General features: G+C 32.0%; 1 protein-coding gene across 4 annotated transcripts in view; it reads right to left on the bottom strand.

Annotated features, from left to right (window-relative positions):
- Window positions 1-19,077, bottom strand: part of COL11A1 (collagen type XI alpha 1 chain) — a 264,657-nt gene that overhangs the window by 86,954 nt on the left and 158,626 nt on the right. For all 4 annotated transcript variants that reach the window (XM_051993218.1, XM_051993221.1, XM_051993219.1 and 1 more), the window contains 2 exons: window positions 11,744-11,797; window positions 4,872-4,925 (listed from right to left, as the gene is read on the bottom strand). In XM_051993218.1, the coding sequence (XP_051849178.1) occupies window positions 4,872-4,925; window positions 11,744-11,797 (108 nt within the window). The remainder of the gene's footprint in view (window positions 1-4,871; window positions 4,926-11,743; window positions 11,798-19,077) is intronic.

Raw genomic sequence — 19,077 nt, 5'->3', positions numbered from 1 at the left:
GCCACATCATTATAAACAATGGGTAGAAGTTACAGAGAGACAGATTTTGACTCAATAAAAGACTAATTTTTATTTTATTTCCCTTTGGGAAAATTTCCCAACATGAAACATTCAAAGCTGCTACTGGATTGGTATCAATGGAAATTTTCAAGAGAGGACTAAATTGCCATTTAACTAGTTAAGGATGTCATAAAGAAGATTCCTGTTAAGGAATAGGTTGAATTATTTGATCTTTGAGGTCTCTTCTATTTCTGATATTCAATGTCTCTAAGAGAATAGAAAAAAGGATAAATAGAATTTTGATTGGTTTAGAAACCAAGAACCAACTATGTCATGCCTAATGACAAAAAAGGTAGTGAATATATTTCTCCAGGGAGAGAAAAAGACATGACAATTATCTTTATATTTTTAAAGGATTATTTCTTCAAAGAAGTTTATAATCTTGAAAGCAATAGCTATCAAGGACAGGTAGGCTAAATTTGGTTCAATATAAGAAATAACTTTCTAGCAGTGTCTCCAAATGGAATGCATTGCCTTATGTAATAATAAAAACATGGAGATTTGATCTAGAACAATGTCTAAGATTTCTACCAACTCAAATTTCCAGTTCTGGAATACAATATGAATTTGTTAAAACAAACAAACAAACAAAATTTTGGTTTGCATCAGTAGGGATTTTTTTTTTAACTAGGGATTTCTTTATTTCTGATGAAATCATAGATCTAGACCAAAATAAACAGCAGAAATAGAAATGATTCAATAAATGATTAATTGGGATGATAGAAAAAATTGATTTAGATTACCCAAAATCTTAAATTGCAATCATCTATGTGTATCTGGGAATTCTAGGGACCAGAATAAACCCTCTAAACAAACCTTCCTAATCAGTAACTTCCCTGACCCCAAACTAACCATGATCCCTAATTGTTTGAGGTGAGTTCTGAGATGTATGCCTGAGGAATCCTAAAGCCAGGGAGATGGGATTTCCATTTGCTTGAGGTTACTAGAAATAAATAGCCAGCTGCATTCAGTTGCAGCAAATGCCACATTGAAAAATGTCAGGTCATTTAAGTGCCTCCAGAGGGTTGCTGCTTTGTGGTGTTACCATTTAATCAGCTTTCACTTAAACTTGTTATGGCAAGAGAAGGCTGACCAGCTGTGCTCTAGCTCCACTTAGCATAAAAGAAAAGAAAATGGATACGAGGTAAAAGGATGAGAAATTTCATTGAAGTCTAAAGAAGAATTTCAGGCAAGGATGTTCAGCAATAGAATGTGTTGATTACTACCTTGTGTAGTGTTATTTTCCAAAAGCCTGCTGGGGAGCATGAAACCCTTTCTTAGTGGCTGGGATGTCTGAATTACAATTCTGCCTGAAGGCAGTAGTTTTACCTAGTGACCCCTCAGTCTTAATTTTATGATTTTTAATTTTGTGATTTCTAGAATTTGTCATTTCATGTACATGGTAAAATCTCTATTTCAATATCACACAATAGTGTTAAATAAAAGTGTGTTAAGTAATGTATTTCACAGAAATAAAGATTTAAGAAGGGACATCAGAGGACATCTACTAATTTAAAACATTATTTTCCTCCAAAGTACCTACTAAATGCCCATTTAGCCTCTGCTTAAAGATTTCCAATGAGAAAGAACCAATGACCTAAGTAAGTAATTCCTTCCTGTGAACAGCTCTAACTTTTCCTAAGTTTTTTTTTCCATTACATCAAGTTTAAATTTGTTTCTTCACAATTTTTGCCCATTAAAGATGAATAAATGTTTCCCTATGATGCTATCGTAGCAGTAATCATGTTCTTTCACCTTCCCAAGCCTTTTAAATAAACAACAACCATTTTAGCATCTTGCTAAATGCTAGGAGGAAGCCAGGTGGTTCAATGGATAAAGGGCTGCCTCTGGAATCAGAAAGGTCTGAACTCCAATCTAGCCTCAGACACATTTAGCTTCTTTGCCTTAATCCACTGGAGAACAAAATGACAAACCACTCCAAAATCTTTGCCAAGAAAAGTCCATGGACAGTATTGCATTCTATAGTTTATGGAAACAGAAAGAGTAATAGGACAGGACTGAAAAATATCAATAATTAGAGCTAGAATTAAAAAGATAAAAGAAAAAAAGTCCCTGTCCTCAGAAGGTTTGCATTCTATCAGGAAATCTTAAATCTCTCTCATTCTAATAACCTTTAATTCATCAACCAGTTTTCACATATTATGAAAGGAAGACCCTTCAATATTCTTGTTAAACATTTAGGACATTCTCCATTTTACAACTCTCCTATCAAAAGACAATATGTACAATTTAGACAAATTGATTAGCCTTTCCTTAATTCTGGGCTTTCCATACTTCTTAGAATGCAGACTAAAATAAAATCATTTTTTTTTTGTGTATCCATCACTGTGTTCATTTATAATCAGTTTGTAATCCACTGAAGTTCTCAGATTTTTTTTTTTAGCCAAAATTTATCTAGCCATGATTCCCATATTTTGTCCTTGTAAAGGTGGTTTTAACGCACATGTGAACTTTTATTTATTTTTATTAAATTCATTTTATTTAATTCAATCAGATCAAAGTTGAAAGGGACCTTAGAAGTCATCCCTTCATTTTAGAGATAGGTTAATTGAAGCTAGGAAGTTAAAATTTGCCCACTTTGTAATATGCTTTACTCTAATCTTAGTGCTCTTTTTCCTACATGATATTGCTTCCCTTTGTCACTATTATGCTTTAGGAATATAATTCCCACAACTGAATAGGTGATCTCCTCAAGGCAAAATTGGAGAAAGATCTTTGCTGCTTTAAAAAGGGAATAGAGGGAATATTAATTAATGCAATAGATATAACTTCCATGAAATGACTTCCTTGAGCTTCCACAAAGTCCAGTCCTTATTTGAAACAAGAAAAAGACTGGCCTCTACAAAGCTCCAATAAATGGTAATAATTCAGTAAAGATGCATACTCAATAAAGCACACTTGCTGCTTTTTTTCTGCCTTTAAGATTCAGAGGGGATAAATGCCTTCATCAGTTTTAGATGCTTCCAACTAGGCATGAGACTATATAAAAAAGGGTTTTTGAGGTTTGGAAAGATTCAGTTAAGTCACATGATATTTATATTCTTATTCTACTAGCTTGTCTCTTCCTTAAGCATACCAAATAAAAGGAATAAATCTTGTACTATCTTTTTATAATATTCTCCCTGAAAGCAGGTTTTGAAGTTGTTTGCCATAGGTTAAAAATAAATCTTTGTCTTAGTAATAACCTCAGTAGCATGCCCTTTAGGCAGTACTGCTCTTAATTAAAACTAATGAATAGCAATGGAGTACCTATCTGACCCAAGGAAATTCACATTTTCTTTCCACTTAGTTTCAACAAAAAGGGGAGTAAGCTACCTACTGTTTTTCTCTCTTAGTGAATAGTGAGAAGGATAGTATAGAACACAGGCACAGAACTTTTATATTTTAATATCACATTCTACCCCTTATCCCCAGTGCATATATATTGTTCAAGTATTGCTTTTTAATCCCCCCCACACACATACACAGATTAATAAATTTTTGTTCTTAGTTTCTTCAGCAGCTATATTCCCCAACAATATTTCATTAACAGGATTGAAATTCCAGCCTCAGGTATGATTACATAAATCCTTTGAACTTCAATTACAGATAAAATTTAACTCTGAGCATTCACTACTTTTTCGAAATAGATAAAGAATTAGTTCTGTTTTTAGATGCTTCTTTTAACTTGGTGCATCTTACAGGCAAAATTTTCAGTTTTGAACTTGCTTTTCCATAAAGATGTTGGTTAAGTGGCATGTGGTGAAAGAATAAGTAGAATTAATTCTCCATTATTCAGGTGATAACTATTTATTCTTTGGACTCTTGTATTACTTGGAGCATTTTGAACATATTACGTATCCTCCAGCAATAATAATTTATATCCCAGTGCTCAGGAAATCCAAACTAAATGTCATTTTAAAAATAAAACAATAAAGATAAATCTATTTGGGAGGGAAGACCAATGAAATATATTACAAACATGAAATTTTCACTTTAATATGAAAATCAAAAGATAGTACAAATGAATCAATACAAGCCAGGAAGGCCAGGATTCAAGTTGCCTTTGATGCATGAGAGAGTGAACATGAGCTAATCATCAATTTCCCAGTACCCTCAGGCAACTTTCTAAGAGTAAATTGTATCCAAGTTGCTATTATGCATCACTGGAGAAAATTTTTATGGTGAAATTTCCTCAACCAAATAAATCATAGGTCTGAACCAAATCAAAGATACAAAACATAGGGTAGGCAAGTTCATCCTATAACCTAATAATTGACCTCAAAGGCCTTCTGATACAAACTAATATGTGAACAGGAACCTTCTGTACAAGCTGCCCAACAAGTGATCATTTAGTACTTGCTTAGAGAGCTTCAGAAGAGGAGTTTCACTATCTTGAAAGACATTTCATTCTACCTATAGAATGAATCTAATCATTAAGGATTTTTTTTCTATGAATGCTATGGAATAATATTACAAATAAATACTTCACTAATTAAAATTTCTTGGATGAAGCTACCATATAATGAATTCCGGCCTATGGTAAAAAGTTCTAAGATACATTTAATTTTTAAATTATCTGATACTTCACATTTCCAACTTACTCCTTCCCTTCATTAAAAACTTACTGCCTTATTAAGTAGAGACTTAGATAAATTTATTGAAAGCACTTTAAGTATGTACAATATGAAATATAAAATTAATTTTATTATTGCATAATACGTTTGAGAAATAGCATGTTTAGAGAAATTAAAAGTGTAAAGTTCTAGGAAATCCTAAAATCTTAAAAGATATAATGTAAAATGACCTACCTGTGGTCCAACAACACCACCTGGTCCTGGGGGACCTGTTTTGCCTTGAAATCCCTAAGGAATGAAATATGACATTTATTGGTTATATATTATTAAAAAGTACATTAGGTAATGGGATGGCTCACAGTTGAAAAGAAAGTTGGTTTTAAGGAATTTTTTTCTCAATTACTCAAACAAATTCTCAGGAATTTGTTTTTAAAGCTATAAAAGTTTTCATATTCATCATTTTTATGAACACTTAAAATTGAAATACTGTGTCTATCACAGGACTTCCCAAGCTTCATCTTTTGCTAACTATAATTATCACTGATTTTTCTGAAAAAAAATTCATAGGTTACGCTAATAGCATAAATTAGCTAAGGTTTAAGTTTGTTCAAAGGTCTAGTCCTCTTAAGTTGACCAGCAGAAATAAATGGGTGGAAAAACAACCAACAAATGAAGAGAGGTAAGTGGGAAAGACAAAGAAATAAACACAGTATTGTGGAAATGCATCTTATGAATAACTGAAAAGGTTTGATCCATAATAGAATTTAAGTAAAAAAAAGGGATATAGAAGAAGTAATATAGTAAAAATGAAAGATTATGATAAGGTTGATAGTAACAAGCAATTTTAGAACTAATCTTGTATCAAAGAAATAAAATATAAAATTCCCATGTGCTGGATTTGTCATTCAAGTAAATGATTTAGATATTTTTTGAATTGTTTAGTGTTTGGCATCACCAGGAGATAATTTTCTTGATATTAATGGAATTCTTCCTACTATCTATTCCATGTCCAATACAATTGTATACCAACAGTCTGATACGAGGGAATAAGTAATTAAAAGAGGCTTATAAAAAAAATGGTTATTAGCATGATGGAATACCATTTCAAGATTAAATTGAAACACTTAGCTTTATGAGCCCAAATGAAGAGTGGGAAAGAAGAAATTGGGAAAGAAGGAAAGAAAAGAGAGGCAAAGGAAAAGAGAGAGAAAGGGATCAAGAAAAGAGAGTAGGATATGAAGAGAAAAAAAGAGAAAATATAATATAGCTCATAGGTACATGAACTTGACACAAGGTTTGAATATAGTTTGTATTTTATTGTTCATTTATTTGGTCAATGAGGTAATTATATATATATTTCTTAATCCATAGTAGAGGCTGAATAAATATTTATTGACTGATTGACTTCTGATTATCACTTCAAGGAAATAATTTTAAAAATTTTGTTAGAGGTCACTTAAAACCAATGAGAGGAAACATGAATAGTTTTTGCAAAAGATCTATTAACTGAAAGATTACACAAAACTGAACATAAGTTAATCAGCATTTTGTAGTGCCTAGAGCAGGTCTTAAAATCCAAAAGAAATAGAATTACTCTCATCAAATACTAGCTTTCTGATTCTGGGAGCTATACTTCGCAATGCCCTAAAAAACACACACCCTCATCCTCCACTCTGCTACCCCTCCATTTCGCTGCCCCTTCACTTCACACACACATATTGCCCAACAGATGTCAAATGATATTTGTAAAAAGAGATTCTTACCTAAGAATTCCTTATATCAAGGAAATTAGAATTACAGATTTCTCAACTAACTAATCACGTTATTTATATATCAAAATATGTGTATACATATAGATGTACATAGATAATCCAATACCAATATCACAATTGGAAGTAGTGGTATTGTTGCAGATAAAATATTTCTCCTAGTTTCTAAAGTCATTAATATCATTAGGGTTCTATTTATTCTATATCTGCCAATGCTGACAAAAAGTCAACTTATAAGGGGAAAAAAAAAAGTAGGTCTAAGAAGTAGAAATTTTTTTTTCTTTGTTTTGTTTCAATTGTAGCATTATGGAGACAAATGTATTGATTGAGTTACTAAATTTTCATTTCTCTACTTTTCTACTAGTTTATCTGACTTCAAACATGTAAATACCTGATGAACTGAATTTTAGAACTTCATACATTTAATGGTAAAAGTGTTTGTTCAAGTTTTTAAAAAGAGTCATTTGATTTGATTCTTGTCTTGATTTTCATTAACATTGCCATCCCAAGGTGATTGCTCAAGACTTACTAGAACGTTTTTAAAATTGGTATCCCTATTATGATTAATTACATGAAAGAAATGGTTCACAAGCACAAAGGGTAGGAGACCAATCAGAGTTCAAATCTTTCTTTTTTCATATCTATGTTTACATTGAGAAATTCTATTTTATATATAATGAAATTTGCAACTGCTATGCACTTTAGAAATCTTCCATTCAAGCTCTTTGATTTACAGATGAAAAAAAATGATAGGCATAAAGATAGTAAGCATTCAAATATGGATCCCCTGACTTCAAATGCATTATTGTTTTTACAATACTATGCTACCTTCTCCCTATGTCAAATCCAAATAAAATTGATAGATTAATTAGTCATACTAATTTTTTGTTTTGTTTTCATTATAGTTACTAGTATTTAAATACTATTAAGTTTGAATCAACCCTGAAATTGTGAAGTCTTAGTTGTGAGTGCTATACTAGAAATTTGATGTATAGATGGAAGCTTCTCTCAATTACTTTCTGGGAGAATTGAGAAGACTGGTTTTCAGAAATTTAAGGAGGTGACCTCAGAATTAAAAGACAACAGTTGCCATAAGGTTGGTGATCCAGAGCTCCTTATTATTCTTAAAGAAAAAAAAAACATCATGTGTTTTCATTAAATTTGACCCAACATAACTTAATAGACAAATAAAGTTCATATAAATTTGTATAGTTCACAGAATTGTGTATATTTTAAAGACTAAAAAGCATGACAGGAAAACATAAATAGATGACAGCTTTGAAAGTGGAGTTCAAAAAAGGTACCAACACATACAATTGTAATCCTAGTAAGTTAATAGGAATTTAAAAAGATATTTAAATAATCCAGAAATGATTTTACATATATTTAAATTATAGCCACAAGCTCTTTAAAATTTGTTAGTTGGAGAGAGAGAAAAGACTTTTAACAATGCACATTTTAAAAGGAGACAAAAAAAAATAGCTATTTAAAAATGCAATTACAATAGAAGCCCGTGAAAATGAAAAATGAAAACATGGGATTTTCCCTAACCAAGTAGATATATAGCTGACCTGGATTGCACTAATATGAAATCATTAATACTGAGCTAATTCCTATTTTGAGGATCTTCAGGAGGCTAAGATCAAAGATTCTGATCAAGATTTTCAGGATAAAACTGGATTTGCATTATAGTAAGGCCAAACCATCCTCTTGATCTTAGAACCATCTGTTTCCCAAATGCTCAAAGGGAAAGACAACATTTGTATGGAAATTCTTTAGACGCATCCTTAATGAATTTCAGTATGCAGTGAAATTCTTAGGGTCAGACACAAATGGGAAAATTCACATATCTGAATCCCATTTATGAATACAGTTACCATTCTTTTTGGATCTGAATGTAAATAGAAAAACATGTGGCTTGACAAATGCCTCATGTGTTGATAATTTATACTCATTGAAATGTTACTAACTGGACTAGGATCACTACTAATTAATAATAACCTGGTGAATAAGTTGACCTCATATGTCTTTTAAAAAATATACTTGACAAAGGCAACATTGCTGAAGTTGTCTTCATTTTTATATTATTTCATATAGATGTATATGTAGTGTGTATGTATAGTTTCCATACATGTATATGCATATATAATTTCTATGTATATATATACACACACATACACACACACACACAAACATACATACAAATAATTTCCTTTGTGAACTAGAGTAATTTTTAGTATAGAGAAACAGCTCTTGAGCCTTTGAAAATGAGAAAGCATGATAGAAAGTCAGCATCAAGTATCTTTGGCATTGAAATGATCTTGCACTTGCACAGAAACAGAAACATATTTTATTTTCTAGAAATAAATTTAGCCTTTGTATTTTAGACAACTGTAAAAATCATAGAAGTTCCAGTTGTGCTTTAATTTTTTTAGGTGATTCTAGAATTTTCCTTAAATGTCAATTTGTACATATTTTAATGGTAGAATCCTGAAATAAGACCTTGAATTACCATCCATCCCACCAAAAAAGCCTTTTGAAATTTCATGGAACTGTGCTTGCATACATGAAAATGATTTGCATCCTTTCAAAAATTAAATCTTATGTCCCTTAAGCAGATGCTGTCTCTGTGTGGATGTCCAGACAATTTTGCACTTTTGTTTGGCAAAGTCATTCTTGATTAGGCTTTTGAAATTCTAGGCTTCTGTATGTCAAAACTAAATAATAATAAAAATGGATATTTTATTTAACTTATAAATTGGCACCTGCTTTTTTTTTAAAAGAAAGACTTTGATGCTGATAGATCTTTCCTAAAGTTAGAAAATCCATCTACCATAGAGATTAATTAGGATACATATGTGCATGCATGTATGTATATACACATATGTGTGTATATGTAATATACTGGAAAGAAATATATGGAATGAAATTCAGCTTCTCATTTTGCCATTACATGTGTGATCTTCAGCAAGTCAATGATTCTTAGGCATTAATTTCCTCATCTATACATAACCAGAATAAACATAGAGGCTTTTATGTGTTGCTGTTATGCAAAAGGAAATGTGATTTCCAATCAGTGGAAAGGATATTAACACACACACACAGTGTAGTCTTATCTAAGGGATAGAGTTTGTGCCAAAGATCTTTGATGGAGAGATGGTTGTAACTTCAGACAGGAGAGACACTTCAGGGAAGAGATAGGGAGAGATTCTGGAAGCTTGGAAGCTGTAGACTTATAAGGAAAACCTGATTTTCTTGATTTCCCCTTATTTCCAGTTTGGCTGCTTAGAGACTATGGAGAGAAAATTTTTCCTTGGATGATAGCAGGGTCTTTGTCAAGCTGAGGTCTTATTCCATTCTTACCTAAAAAAGCTTACTCATGTTGATATATTTTCTGATATATTCTAATCTATATAATTTTTATAACTTTTGTTTGTTTAGATCAATGGGTTTACTTATTAGCTACCAGTCATCCTTATCTATATCTGACCATTGGATCCAGATGGCTCTGCAGGAGAAAGTGAGACAGGGGATCTTGCATAGCCTTCCTTCCCTTAAATGCAATTCACTTGCATTTCATAGCATCCCCACCCTGATATCATAGTCCTCTTTGAGAATGAAGAGCAAGCAATTATTTGTGATGATCTTTTATGTAATCTCCATTTAATGGGAAGTGGGTAAGACAGCAGATGTAAGCTTAGGGTAGTCTACTTTCTTAAGAGAAACCAGAAAAGCACCATTGTTTTAAACTCCTACCAAAAATAATCATACAGCTAGAACAGAAATAATGGAAGTAGAAGGAGGTTAGTAAGAAATCTAAGCTAACAATCTCTCTTAAAAATAGTAAAAAAGAAGGAATAAACATCCATACATATATGGACCTCATGTTTCCCTTAAGGAAGAAATCATGATTTCCCTTAGATTACAGGGACCTGCCATAATTCTATACATTTGGACTACTCATGTGGAACATTAGTCTTATATAAGCACATAACCTTATCTTACATATAAAATGAGGAGTTTGTTTTAGGTGACCTCTAAGATCTTGGTCAACTATAAACTTCTGAACCTATGAACACAAGATATTTCCAAGCTGGCAGGATACAGTAATAAAAATCTATTTACCTACTCTCATATCTATCAATCATGGGTCTGTTCTATGACTTGGAAAAATTGGTTAAAGTTAATCCAGTGGCACTTTCAGGAAATTGATTTTGGGCAACATGTCAAATCTTCAGATTTCTTATTAGGTAGGAAATATGGACCTGTGTGCCCAATAATTTAGTCCTACTAGGAAAAAAAAACATCACTTTACTATGCAAATTATATATTTAGGAAAGGATAGCTATCACAGTTTATGCTGTAGATGGTTAGTGGGTCCTTTCAGGGCTGACTGGTAGATAAAATAAGTGAATGCTCTTTAGGAATGTATCAATGAAGCACTTTCACTATATGGTGAAATGGAATAGATTCAAAAATCTGTAGACTTCCTTAGGAGTGCTGGAATAGACATGATTTTCAAGATTTTTCATAGCCCTATGATTTGATGAAATAACAATACTGTGATGTCAAAAAACTTTATAGAAATTATTTTGTCATATCAATTAGGGGTCTTTCAAATGTAACTATATACTTACACATCTATTTATAGAAACATGCATAACACAAATATAATCATACAATCTTAGATCATTTACATTTTGTGATGTCTCCCAAGAAATATGACTCGCTTCACTACCAACAACCATATCCAAAGCCTTAGATATCACAGTGATCTCTCATAATAGTCACTATCAATAATTTTTTAGTCCATTTCAGCCTAAGTATTTTTTTTTGATGCTTTGTGTTGTTTGTTTCTTTGTTAATAGGACCGTACATTCAGATCCAGAGAGGATCTTAGAAGTAAATAGTCCAACTCTTCTGATTTTTTAACTGTGGAAACTGAGATCCAGATTGTGATATGTGCCAAGGTCACAAAGATAAAGAGTAAAAAGGATAGAATGTGAAACATGGATCTCTTGACTTGAATCCAAAGCTCTTTCCACTATAGAATGTTACCTCCAATAGATTTGGTAGAGTTAATTCATCTGTTTCAGTCTCATCTAGCAAACACTGTGTGGGCAAAGACCTTCAATGAAATGAGTCTTAAAAGGAAACAAAATGGAAGGTGAAGGGGAAAAAAAAGACAGAAAAAAAGACAAAAAAGACAGAAGTTAACAGTTTCTTCAAAAATCATTATTCCTGTGCTTCTTTGTATGTCAGAATGTTTCCTTTTTCAAAATTAAATTAATAGCTTTTTTTAAGTAGAAAAAGTTTAAAGTAGGAAGATTCACTTACAGTTTCTCCACGTTGTCCTGGGTGCCCAGGAAGTCCATCTTTTCCAGGTGGCCCCTGAAATTGGAAAGAGTAAAAGTAAAATTATGTTAAGAGATTTTCAGTCATCTGCTTTTTTATGTGCAACAGGGTTAAGGCTAACATTTTTTATCATGAATTATTTCCATAGATATAGCATATTTTTGGCTATTTAGTTGATTTGATAAATGGGTTCATGTCCCGCACTTTGTAAAATGACATTTTATAAGAGTTCACCATATAACTCATGTGCCTGGCAATTCATCTACTATAGAAAATGGCCTTAGAAAAATTACAAATTTGTATTTGGTTTTTATGATTCCAAAAATTAATAACTGTAATAGGAACATTTTCTGATTTTTTTACAGTTAAAATTGATATGATTTTCTTAGAGTTTATGATTTTCTTTTTTTTAGTCTCAGACAATATTGTATTCACATTGGTTCTTTTCATTATGGACATGCTATAATTCTGATAATTCATCCACTATATGCCATGTGAACCCATCTCTCTACTTTCAGTTCATTTATTAGGAACATCAGTTTCCTGTACATGAAGGCTAAGATAACAGAGAAAGACAGTGTCCTCTAGTGGTCATTAGATATTTCTACTGACAAGAAGAAAAGGGGTGAAACAGAATTAAAAAACAATGGACTTTTCCCTTTTTCATAAGACTCATTCAACACAAAACAAAGGTTATGCTATACAATACAAATCCTATAGGAGTTCTGTTCAAGAAGTTAGTTAAATCCTGTTGGAGCTATAATATAAATTAAGCATTGAATAGCAAAAATATTGTGTCTATGGAAGGAAAAGAAAACATAAAAAGTAAAGAACTGAATTATCAGCTAAACAGTATAGCCAAAATAAGTTGTTATAAAGGAAAATGAAAGGTATTTAGCTATTATTGCTTGATTTTATTTTGTTGAGACAATACCCTGATAAATCAAGAATTTACTTCTTAACCATTTTGTCTTCCACTGCAATGCTACTTAAGGGATGCACAGATCCAATAATCAAGGGCTTGGAATTCTGTTTGGATTTACATGCTGATGAATAAATATACCAATCTACATTCCTGGATCTTTTTGCTCATAAAGAAGTGATATACCATTCTTTTCAAATAACAAAGAAAAATATATAATAAAAGATCCCTCATTGGTAGATTTTAGCTAATTTTTTAAATTATATTTGCTCACTTTTATTTCACATCTTAAATGAAAATTCAGTTTTAACTCAAAAGTTTCCATTAGAAGGATAGGTTTTTTTTCTCCAAGCAATGATCATAAAGTTTGTTCCAGTTTGCCTAGGATGGTCTTGGTTCAATCTGGGAAAAAGGATGTGTGGTTTCAAGGTATAGAGAACAATCAAATCAGAAAACTATTTCTACCAGTAGAGAGTAACATCTTTACAACATGTAGTTTAAAGAATTATCTGTAATATCGAGAGGTTAAATGATTTGCCCAGAAGTGAAACTTGAACCCATATTTTCCTGTCTTCAAGACCAACTCTCTATCCTATGGGATAGTCAGATAACAAGAGCATATGCTACATTAAACTTTACTCAATGTGAATAAATATAAAGGAAAGTTTGAGCAATCTGGGTAGACTTTCAGTGGCAGATTAATGGGAATAAACAGACTAGAAGTGTGCAAAGGATGGTCAGGAATGAATGACTTTTAATTTGTAGCTTTGGAAAAAGCATTCTTGTTGATGAGGTTGTAGATCCATCACTAGGTATCACTGAGTAGACTAATGTCAATAGTTCAGGTACTATTATTTCATGATTTGCCTTATTTAATCTTAAAACAGTCAACGTGGCAGATCAGAAATTAAATCATGGCTTGAGAAGTTCATATGGGTCGAGAAACCCTGTTCTATAAGACAAAGTGCTTTGCAAAAACATTAAGGTACCTAGGACAGGATTTTCAAGGTCTTTTTCCCTGATGCTACATCCTACTACTGTGCTGCACTAATAAATATGGAACATAGTCTAGATGCTACAGTAATAGGAATCGTGCAAACTCTTTATATTTTAATGGCTCAAACTTTAACTATACCAAGTTCTGTTAGAGCCAATAACAATCTACAGATTATACAGGATAGAAATTGATTTCTATCTCTTTTACTGATTCTTTTCTATTGCATCTCTCCTTATGCCAAACTACATTAATTAATCTGGTCCACCCTTGGGGATGATTTCTTATTTAAGAGTCCAAATAATGGCCAAAAACTATATACAAAAATCTAAGATCAAAAATAGTCTTAGACTGCTTACCCTGGAAGAAGGGTATATCTATCATACAACAAAGCTAATAATATAACATTATTGATCTTTCACTATTCCTTGAAATAAATGCTCTCCAAGGTCCCCTGCAGTCATGAATCTATGAAATTATGATCCCACTTCAGATTTGACTATAATATACTATCAGTGCATGACACTAATCTGTCAAGATGTATTTTCTTGTAAGTATTTATTGTCTAAAATGGCAGCATGGAGTAGTACACCGAGTGTTTGTCATGATGTTAGTAAGAACTAGAATCAGGCCTTATCTCTGCCACTTTCTAGCTATGTGACTCTGGATTCAATGTTCTTAAATTTCCTAAGTCTTTTCTATAAAATCATATTACAGTAAGGATTCTTTTTATGCATAGGTTAGACGATATTATCATTGAATACCTTCCAATTCCCAAATTCTATAATTTTGTTTTCTGAGCAGAGGCAAATTCCATTCTTAGAATTCTCTAATATGCAAAAATCAAGTATGCCTGATATACTGTGTGTTTTCACATGTATTAAAATATGCATATGAACTGTGAAGAAATTGGGTATGTTTAGCTACTCTATTATGAAGAAGTGAGGGGAAAATAAAGATAGTATAAATCATGTTGTTCAGATCAAATTAAAAAGTGATGGTGAATAAACAGAGTTAAAATAAAGGGCTAGAATAGAACCAAATTTGCTTCAGGAGAAGAATAAAAAGGTATGGCTAGCAATCATGATCTCAGACAAAGGAAAAGCAAAAATCGATCTATTTAAAGGAGATATTCAGGAAAATATATTTTTTTCTAAAAGATACCATAGACAATGAAGTAAAATCAATAAATTTTACAGTGTTTCTTTTATACAGGACTCATTTCTCAAATATATAGAGAAATGAGTCAAATCCATAGAAAGAAAAGCCATTTCCAATTGATAAATGGGCAAAAATATGAACAAGCAAATTTTAGAAGAAAAAAATCAAAGATATCTATAGTCAAATGGAAAAAAAAATGCTCTGAACTATTGATTAGAGAGATTTAAATTAAACCAATTCTGAAGTACCATCTCATACCTTTCAGAAAGAATAAATATTGGTAGGTGAGAAGTAAAATAAGTACATTAATGCACTTCTACTGAAGGAATTGACCCCAGTCATTCTAAAACACAACTTGAAACTATGTCCAAAGTGCTATAAAATTGTGTATACTCTTTGATTCATCAATATGAGACCTGTAAACCAAATAGATCAAAGGAAAAGGAACAAGGACTTATATGTATAAAATATTTATAAAAACTCTTCTTGTGGTGGAAAAGTACTGGAAATTAAGGGAATGCTCATCAACTGGTGAATGTCTTACATGTTTTGGATATCATGTACAAAGGAGATAATTTCAGAAAAGCATGAAAGACCTGTATTAACTATCACAAAGTAAAGTGAGAAGAAACAGATCATTGTACATGGGAACTGCAATCCTGTAATAATGATCAACTCTGAGGAACTTGTCTAATTTGATCAATACAATGAAGCAAGAAAATTCAAAAAAACTCATGTTGAAAAAATGCTATTCACCTCCAGAGAAAGAACTAATGAACTCTTAGAGCAAATTCTTTTTGTTTATTTTGTTGGCTTATTTATTTTTGCAAAATGATAATGGAAAATTTGTTTACATGATTTCATGTGTGTAAATCATTATAATATGTGCTTTGTCAATCAGTGGGTGAGGAGGTCAGAGAAGGGATAGAATCTAGAAATCAAAATTTAAAAAGAAAAGTGTTACAAATAAATAATATTTTTTAAAAGATGATGGTGACTTTTTTAAGAGAATGATATTGCATTTCTTTAAATGCAAATACACTCTCAAATTTCTATTGATAAAAGTCACCACCTTTGACATGTCTCAGGAAAGTCTATTTGCTCTGCAAAGATGGGAGAAAACAGACCTAGAGGAAATTGTATACGTACTACAAAACTGAATAAAGATTGTACAAATTAAATTTTGTCTTCCCAGGGGCATATATAAGTTTAATTTTTTACCTGTAAATAGAATTTTAAAAACAACAACCTTTTTATGTTTTAATAATGTTTTAGGTCTGGGTTCCCTGTTGTTGGAATGATCTCAACTGAAGATGCAATATACCACCAAAGCCAACTTTTATGTGCAGAAGAGTTGAGGGAAAAAAAAAAATCTTCATTTTAGCATTCTATTTACTCAATCCAGTTATCTTTTCTCTAAAGAGTGTGATAAGAAAGAATTTATTTTATTTCTTCTAGGAATAGCCTTTTATTATTTTCTCTTCTCAATTTCAATCTAAGAGATGAAAATTTGTTTTTCCTTCTCTTGAAAACTTAAAGCAAAATATGCATGCTAGCTAAATGACAGGAATTTTGATTTCATACTAATATTTTTTCGTCTGGGAAATACAGCAAAAAAAAAAAAAACTTATATTCTCTGTTATCAGTCATTCAACAAGCATTTATATATTGTCCCTTAACTATTTGAAGTAGGATTGTCAGGTCTCCATAACTATATTTTAAATTTCTGGAGTACAAGGAACATTTCTCATTCTTTTGTTTGTATAACATCCCCTCAGTGTTTAGCTAAAGGTCATGTACATAGCAAATGATCAATGAATGATTGAATAAATAGATTAGTGAATGAAAGAACTCATGAATGAGTGAATGAATGAATTAGGAAAAGCTAAGCAGAATATGTATTCATCCAGTTTGTATCAGAATAAATACAAGTATGCAGGGAGAAATTGTCCATATTAAGTCCCATCATGCATTGCATGAGCAACAATAAGCCTGTTTGAATTTAATTTTAGTTCATGTCAGTACATATATTTCATGGATTCAAATTATATATGCAGCAAAACCAAGTCTATGTGCTCATGAGTTAGGGGAAGGAGAGGGGATCTCAAAATCCTTGGCATTATTCCAGCTATAAGTTTTGGTTGAACCACTAGAATAGGCTATTTAAATAGTGTTTTAACCTGAATATTAGCTGCTTTGGGATATGTAAAAATTCATTGTACTGTAGGACAACCTGAAAGTTACAAACTGAACTATTTTGCAAATGTATGTAAAAACCTCATGAGAAAGACTTAGCAAAATATTTAGAAATTCTAGAAATCATTATTTCTTCTTTCATCTCTCCCATCTCTTAATAGAAAGGAATATTGAATTTTTTTACTGAGGAAATTGGGTTGTGACTTGCTCAGGGTCACACAGTTAGAAAAAAGTTAAATGTCTGAAGCCAAATTTGAACTCAGGTCTTCCTGAATTCAGGGCTGGTGCTCTATCCACTGCGCAATCTAGCTGCCCCAAATATTGAAAATTTCATGGGATTTTATTATAAAGATATTATCACGATCAATAAAAGCATGAATAAGATTTATGCTCAACAAAGATGTTGTTATTGTCATAAAGAAGCAGCTAAATGGTTCAGTGAATAAAATACTAGCTCTGGAGTCCACAGGACCTGAGTTCAAATTCAATCTCAGATACTCAACAGCTATGTAACCCTGGGCAAGTCATTTAACCCTGCCTCAGGTCCTTATCTGTAAAGCGAGCTGGAAAGAAGGAAATGGAAAATTACTCCATTATTTTTGCCAAGAAAACCCCAAATAGGGTCACAAGTTGATTAACCAACCAAGAATGACCAAAAAAAAAAAAAAAATACTGTCACAGAGGAAGATCAACACATAGTTCAGTTAAAAAAGAGATTGTCTATAGAGGTCCTTCAGATACTCCTGTTTGCAGATGATACATCATATATTGCACCAATTCCAAGGATATTTCAAATCATACTACTAAATCAGATTCATTGGCACTCAAGATACGGGCCTAACAAATATATAAAGAATACATGTTATTCAGATTAGAATATGTTGTTGGATAGACAAAACAGAGATTTGGTTCATAAATCTACAGATCTTGGACAATTACTGAACAGATACATTGCATTTATCTTAGAATTGGAGAGGAAGAGAAAAAAGAGTTAGATTGAATTTTAGAAACTTTATACTAATTTCTCTCTCTCTCTCTCTCTCTCTCTCTCTCTCTCTCTCTCTCTCTCTCTCTCTCTCTCTCTCTCTCTCTCTCTCTCTCTCTCTCTCTCTCTCTCTCTCTTTCCTGAGGCAATTGGGGATAAGTGACTTGCCCAGGGCCATACATCTAGGAAGTATTAAGTGTCTGAGGGCAAATTTGAACTCAGGTCCTTTTGACTTCAGGGCTAATGCTCCACCCACTGCACCACCTAGCTGCCCCACTTTGTAATAATTTAAGTAGTCTAAGCTTCTTCTTGAAACTAAAGCCCATATTTTTTATCAATATTCTTATGAAGTAACATAAAATAATCATATTTGAAGAAAATGGTTGGTCACTCATAAGCCAATGGAGAAAAATAGGATAAGAGTTGGTAGATTATATACATATTCTGAGTCTCCAGACAAGATAACCTACTCTAAGATTAAGGTAATCACAGTAGGCTATTACCAGGGTGAAAAAGCTTAGTTTTAGCAGCTGAGTACTTAAGGATTTTGACTATATTGTAACCTCATTAATTCAGGCCTCTCTAATGGAGATTTTGTGATGCCACAGAGGAGCAAAGCTGCAGTTTACTTTTGAAATGTGTCTATAATTATAGAGGATTATTAACATATTAATAGGGTAAACAAAACTGAAAGGGTGATGTTTCTCTACTTGTGAAAACAAAACAATTTGTTGGTACTTGTTATGCATCTATTTACATCCAATATAAATGGGGCATCACAGAATACTGCCTCAAAACACATAATGATTACAAATTGTTCTGATTTGTCATTACAAGGAAAATCACTCAGTAAAGAAAGGGTTTGCCTCTGGCTCAGGAAGATCTGAGTTCTAGTTGTAATTCTGGATTATAGTGTTTGTGTGATCACAAGAAATTTAGGTTATTCATCAATGTCTGCTGCCCCCTTTTCAAAAAAACTATGGGATTACAAATTACACCTGGAATTATCTCTACCAAAGAAAATCATGCTTTTGTCCTTGTCTTTTCCCAAATAAATA

The sequence above is a fragment of the Antechinus flavipes genome, chromosome 4 (genome assembly GCF_016432865.1).
Source record: "Antechinus flavipes isolate AdamAnt ecotype Samford, QLD, Australia chromosome 4, AdamAnt_v2, whole genome shotgun sequence".
Lineage (NCBI taxonomy): Eukaryota > Metazoa > Chordata > Mammalia > Dasyuromorphia > Dasyuridae > Antechinus > Antechinus flavipes.
Note: the sequence above shows the minus strand (reverse complement) of the source record. Positions and strands in the feature narration are given on the sequence as shown.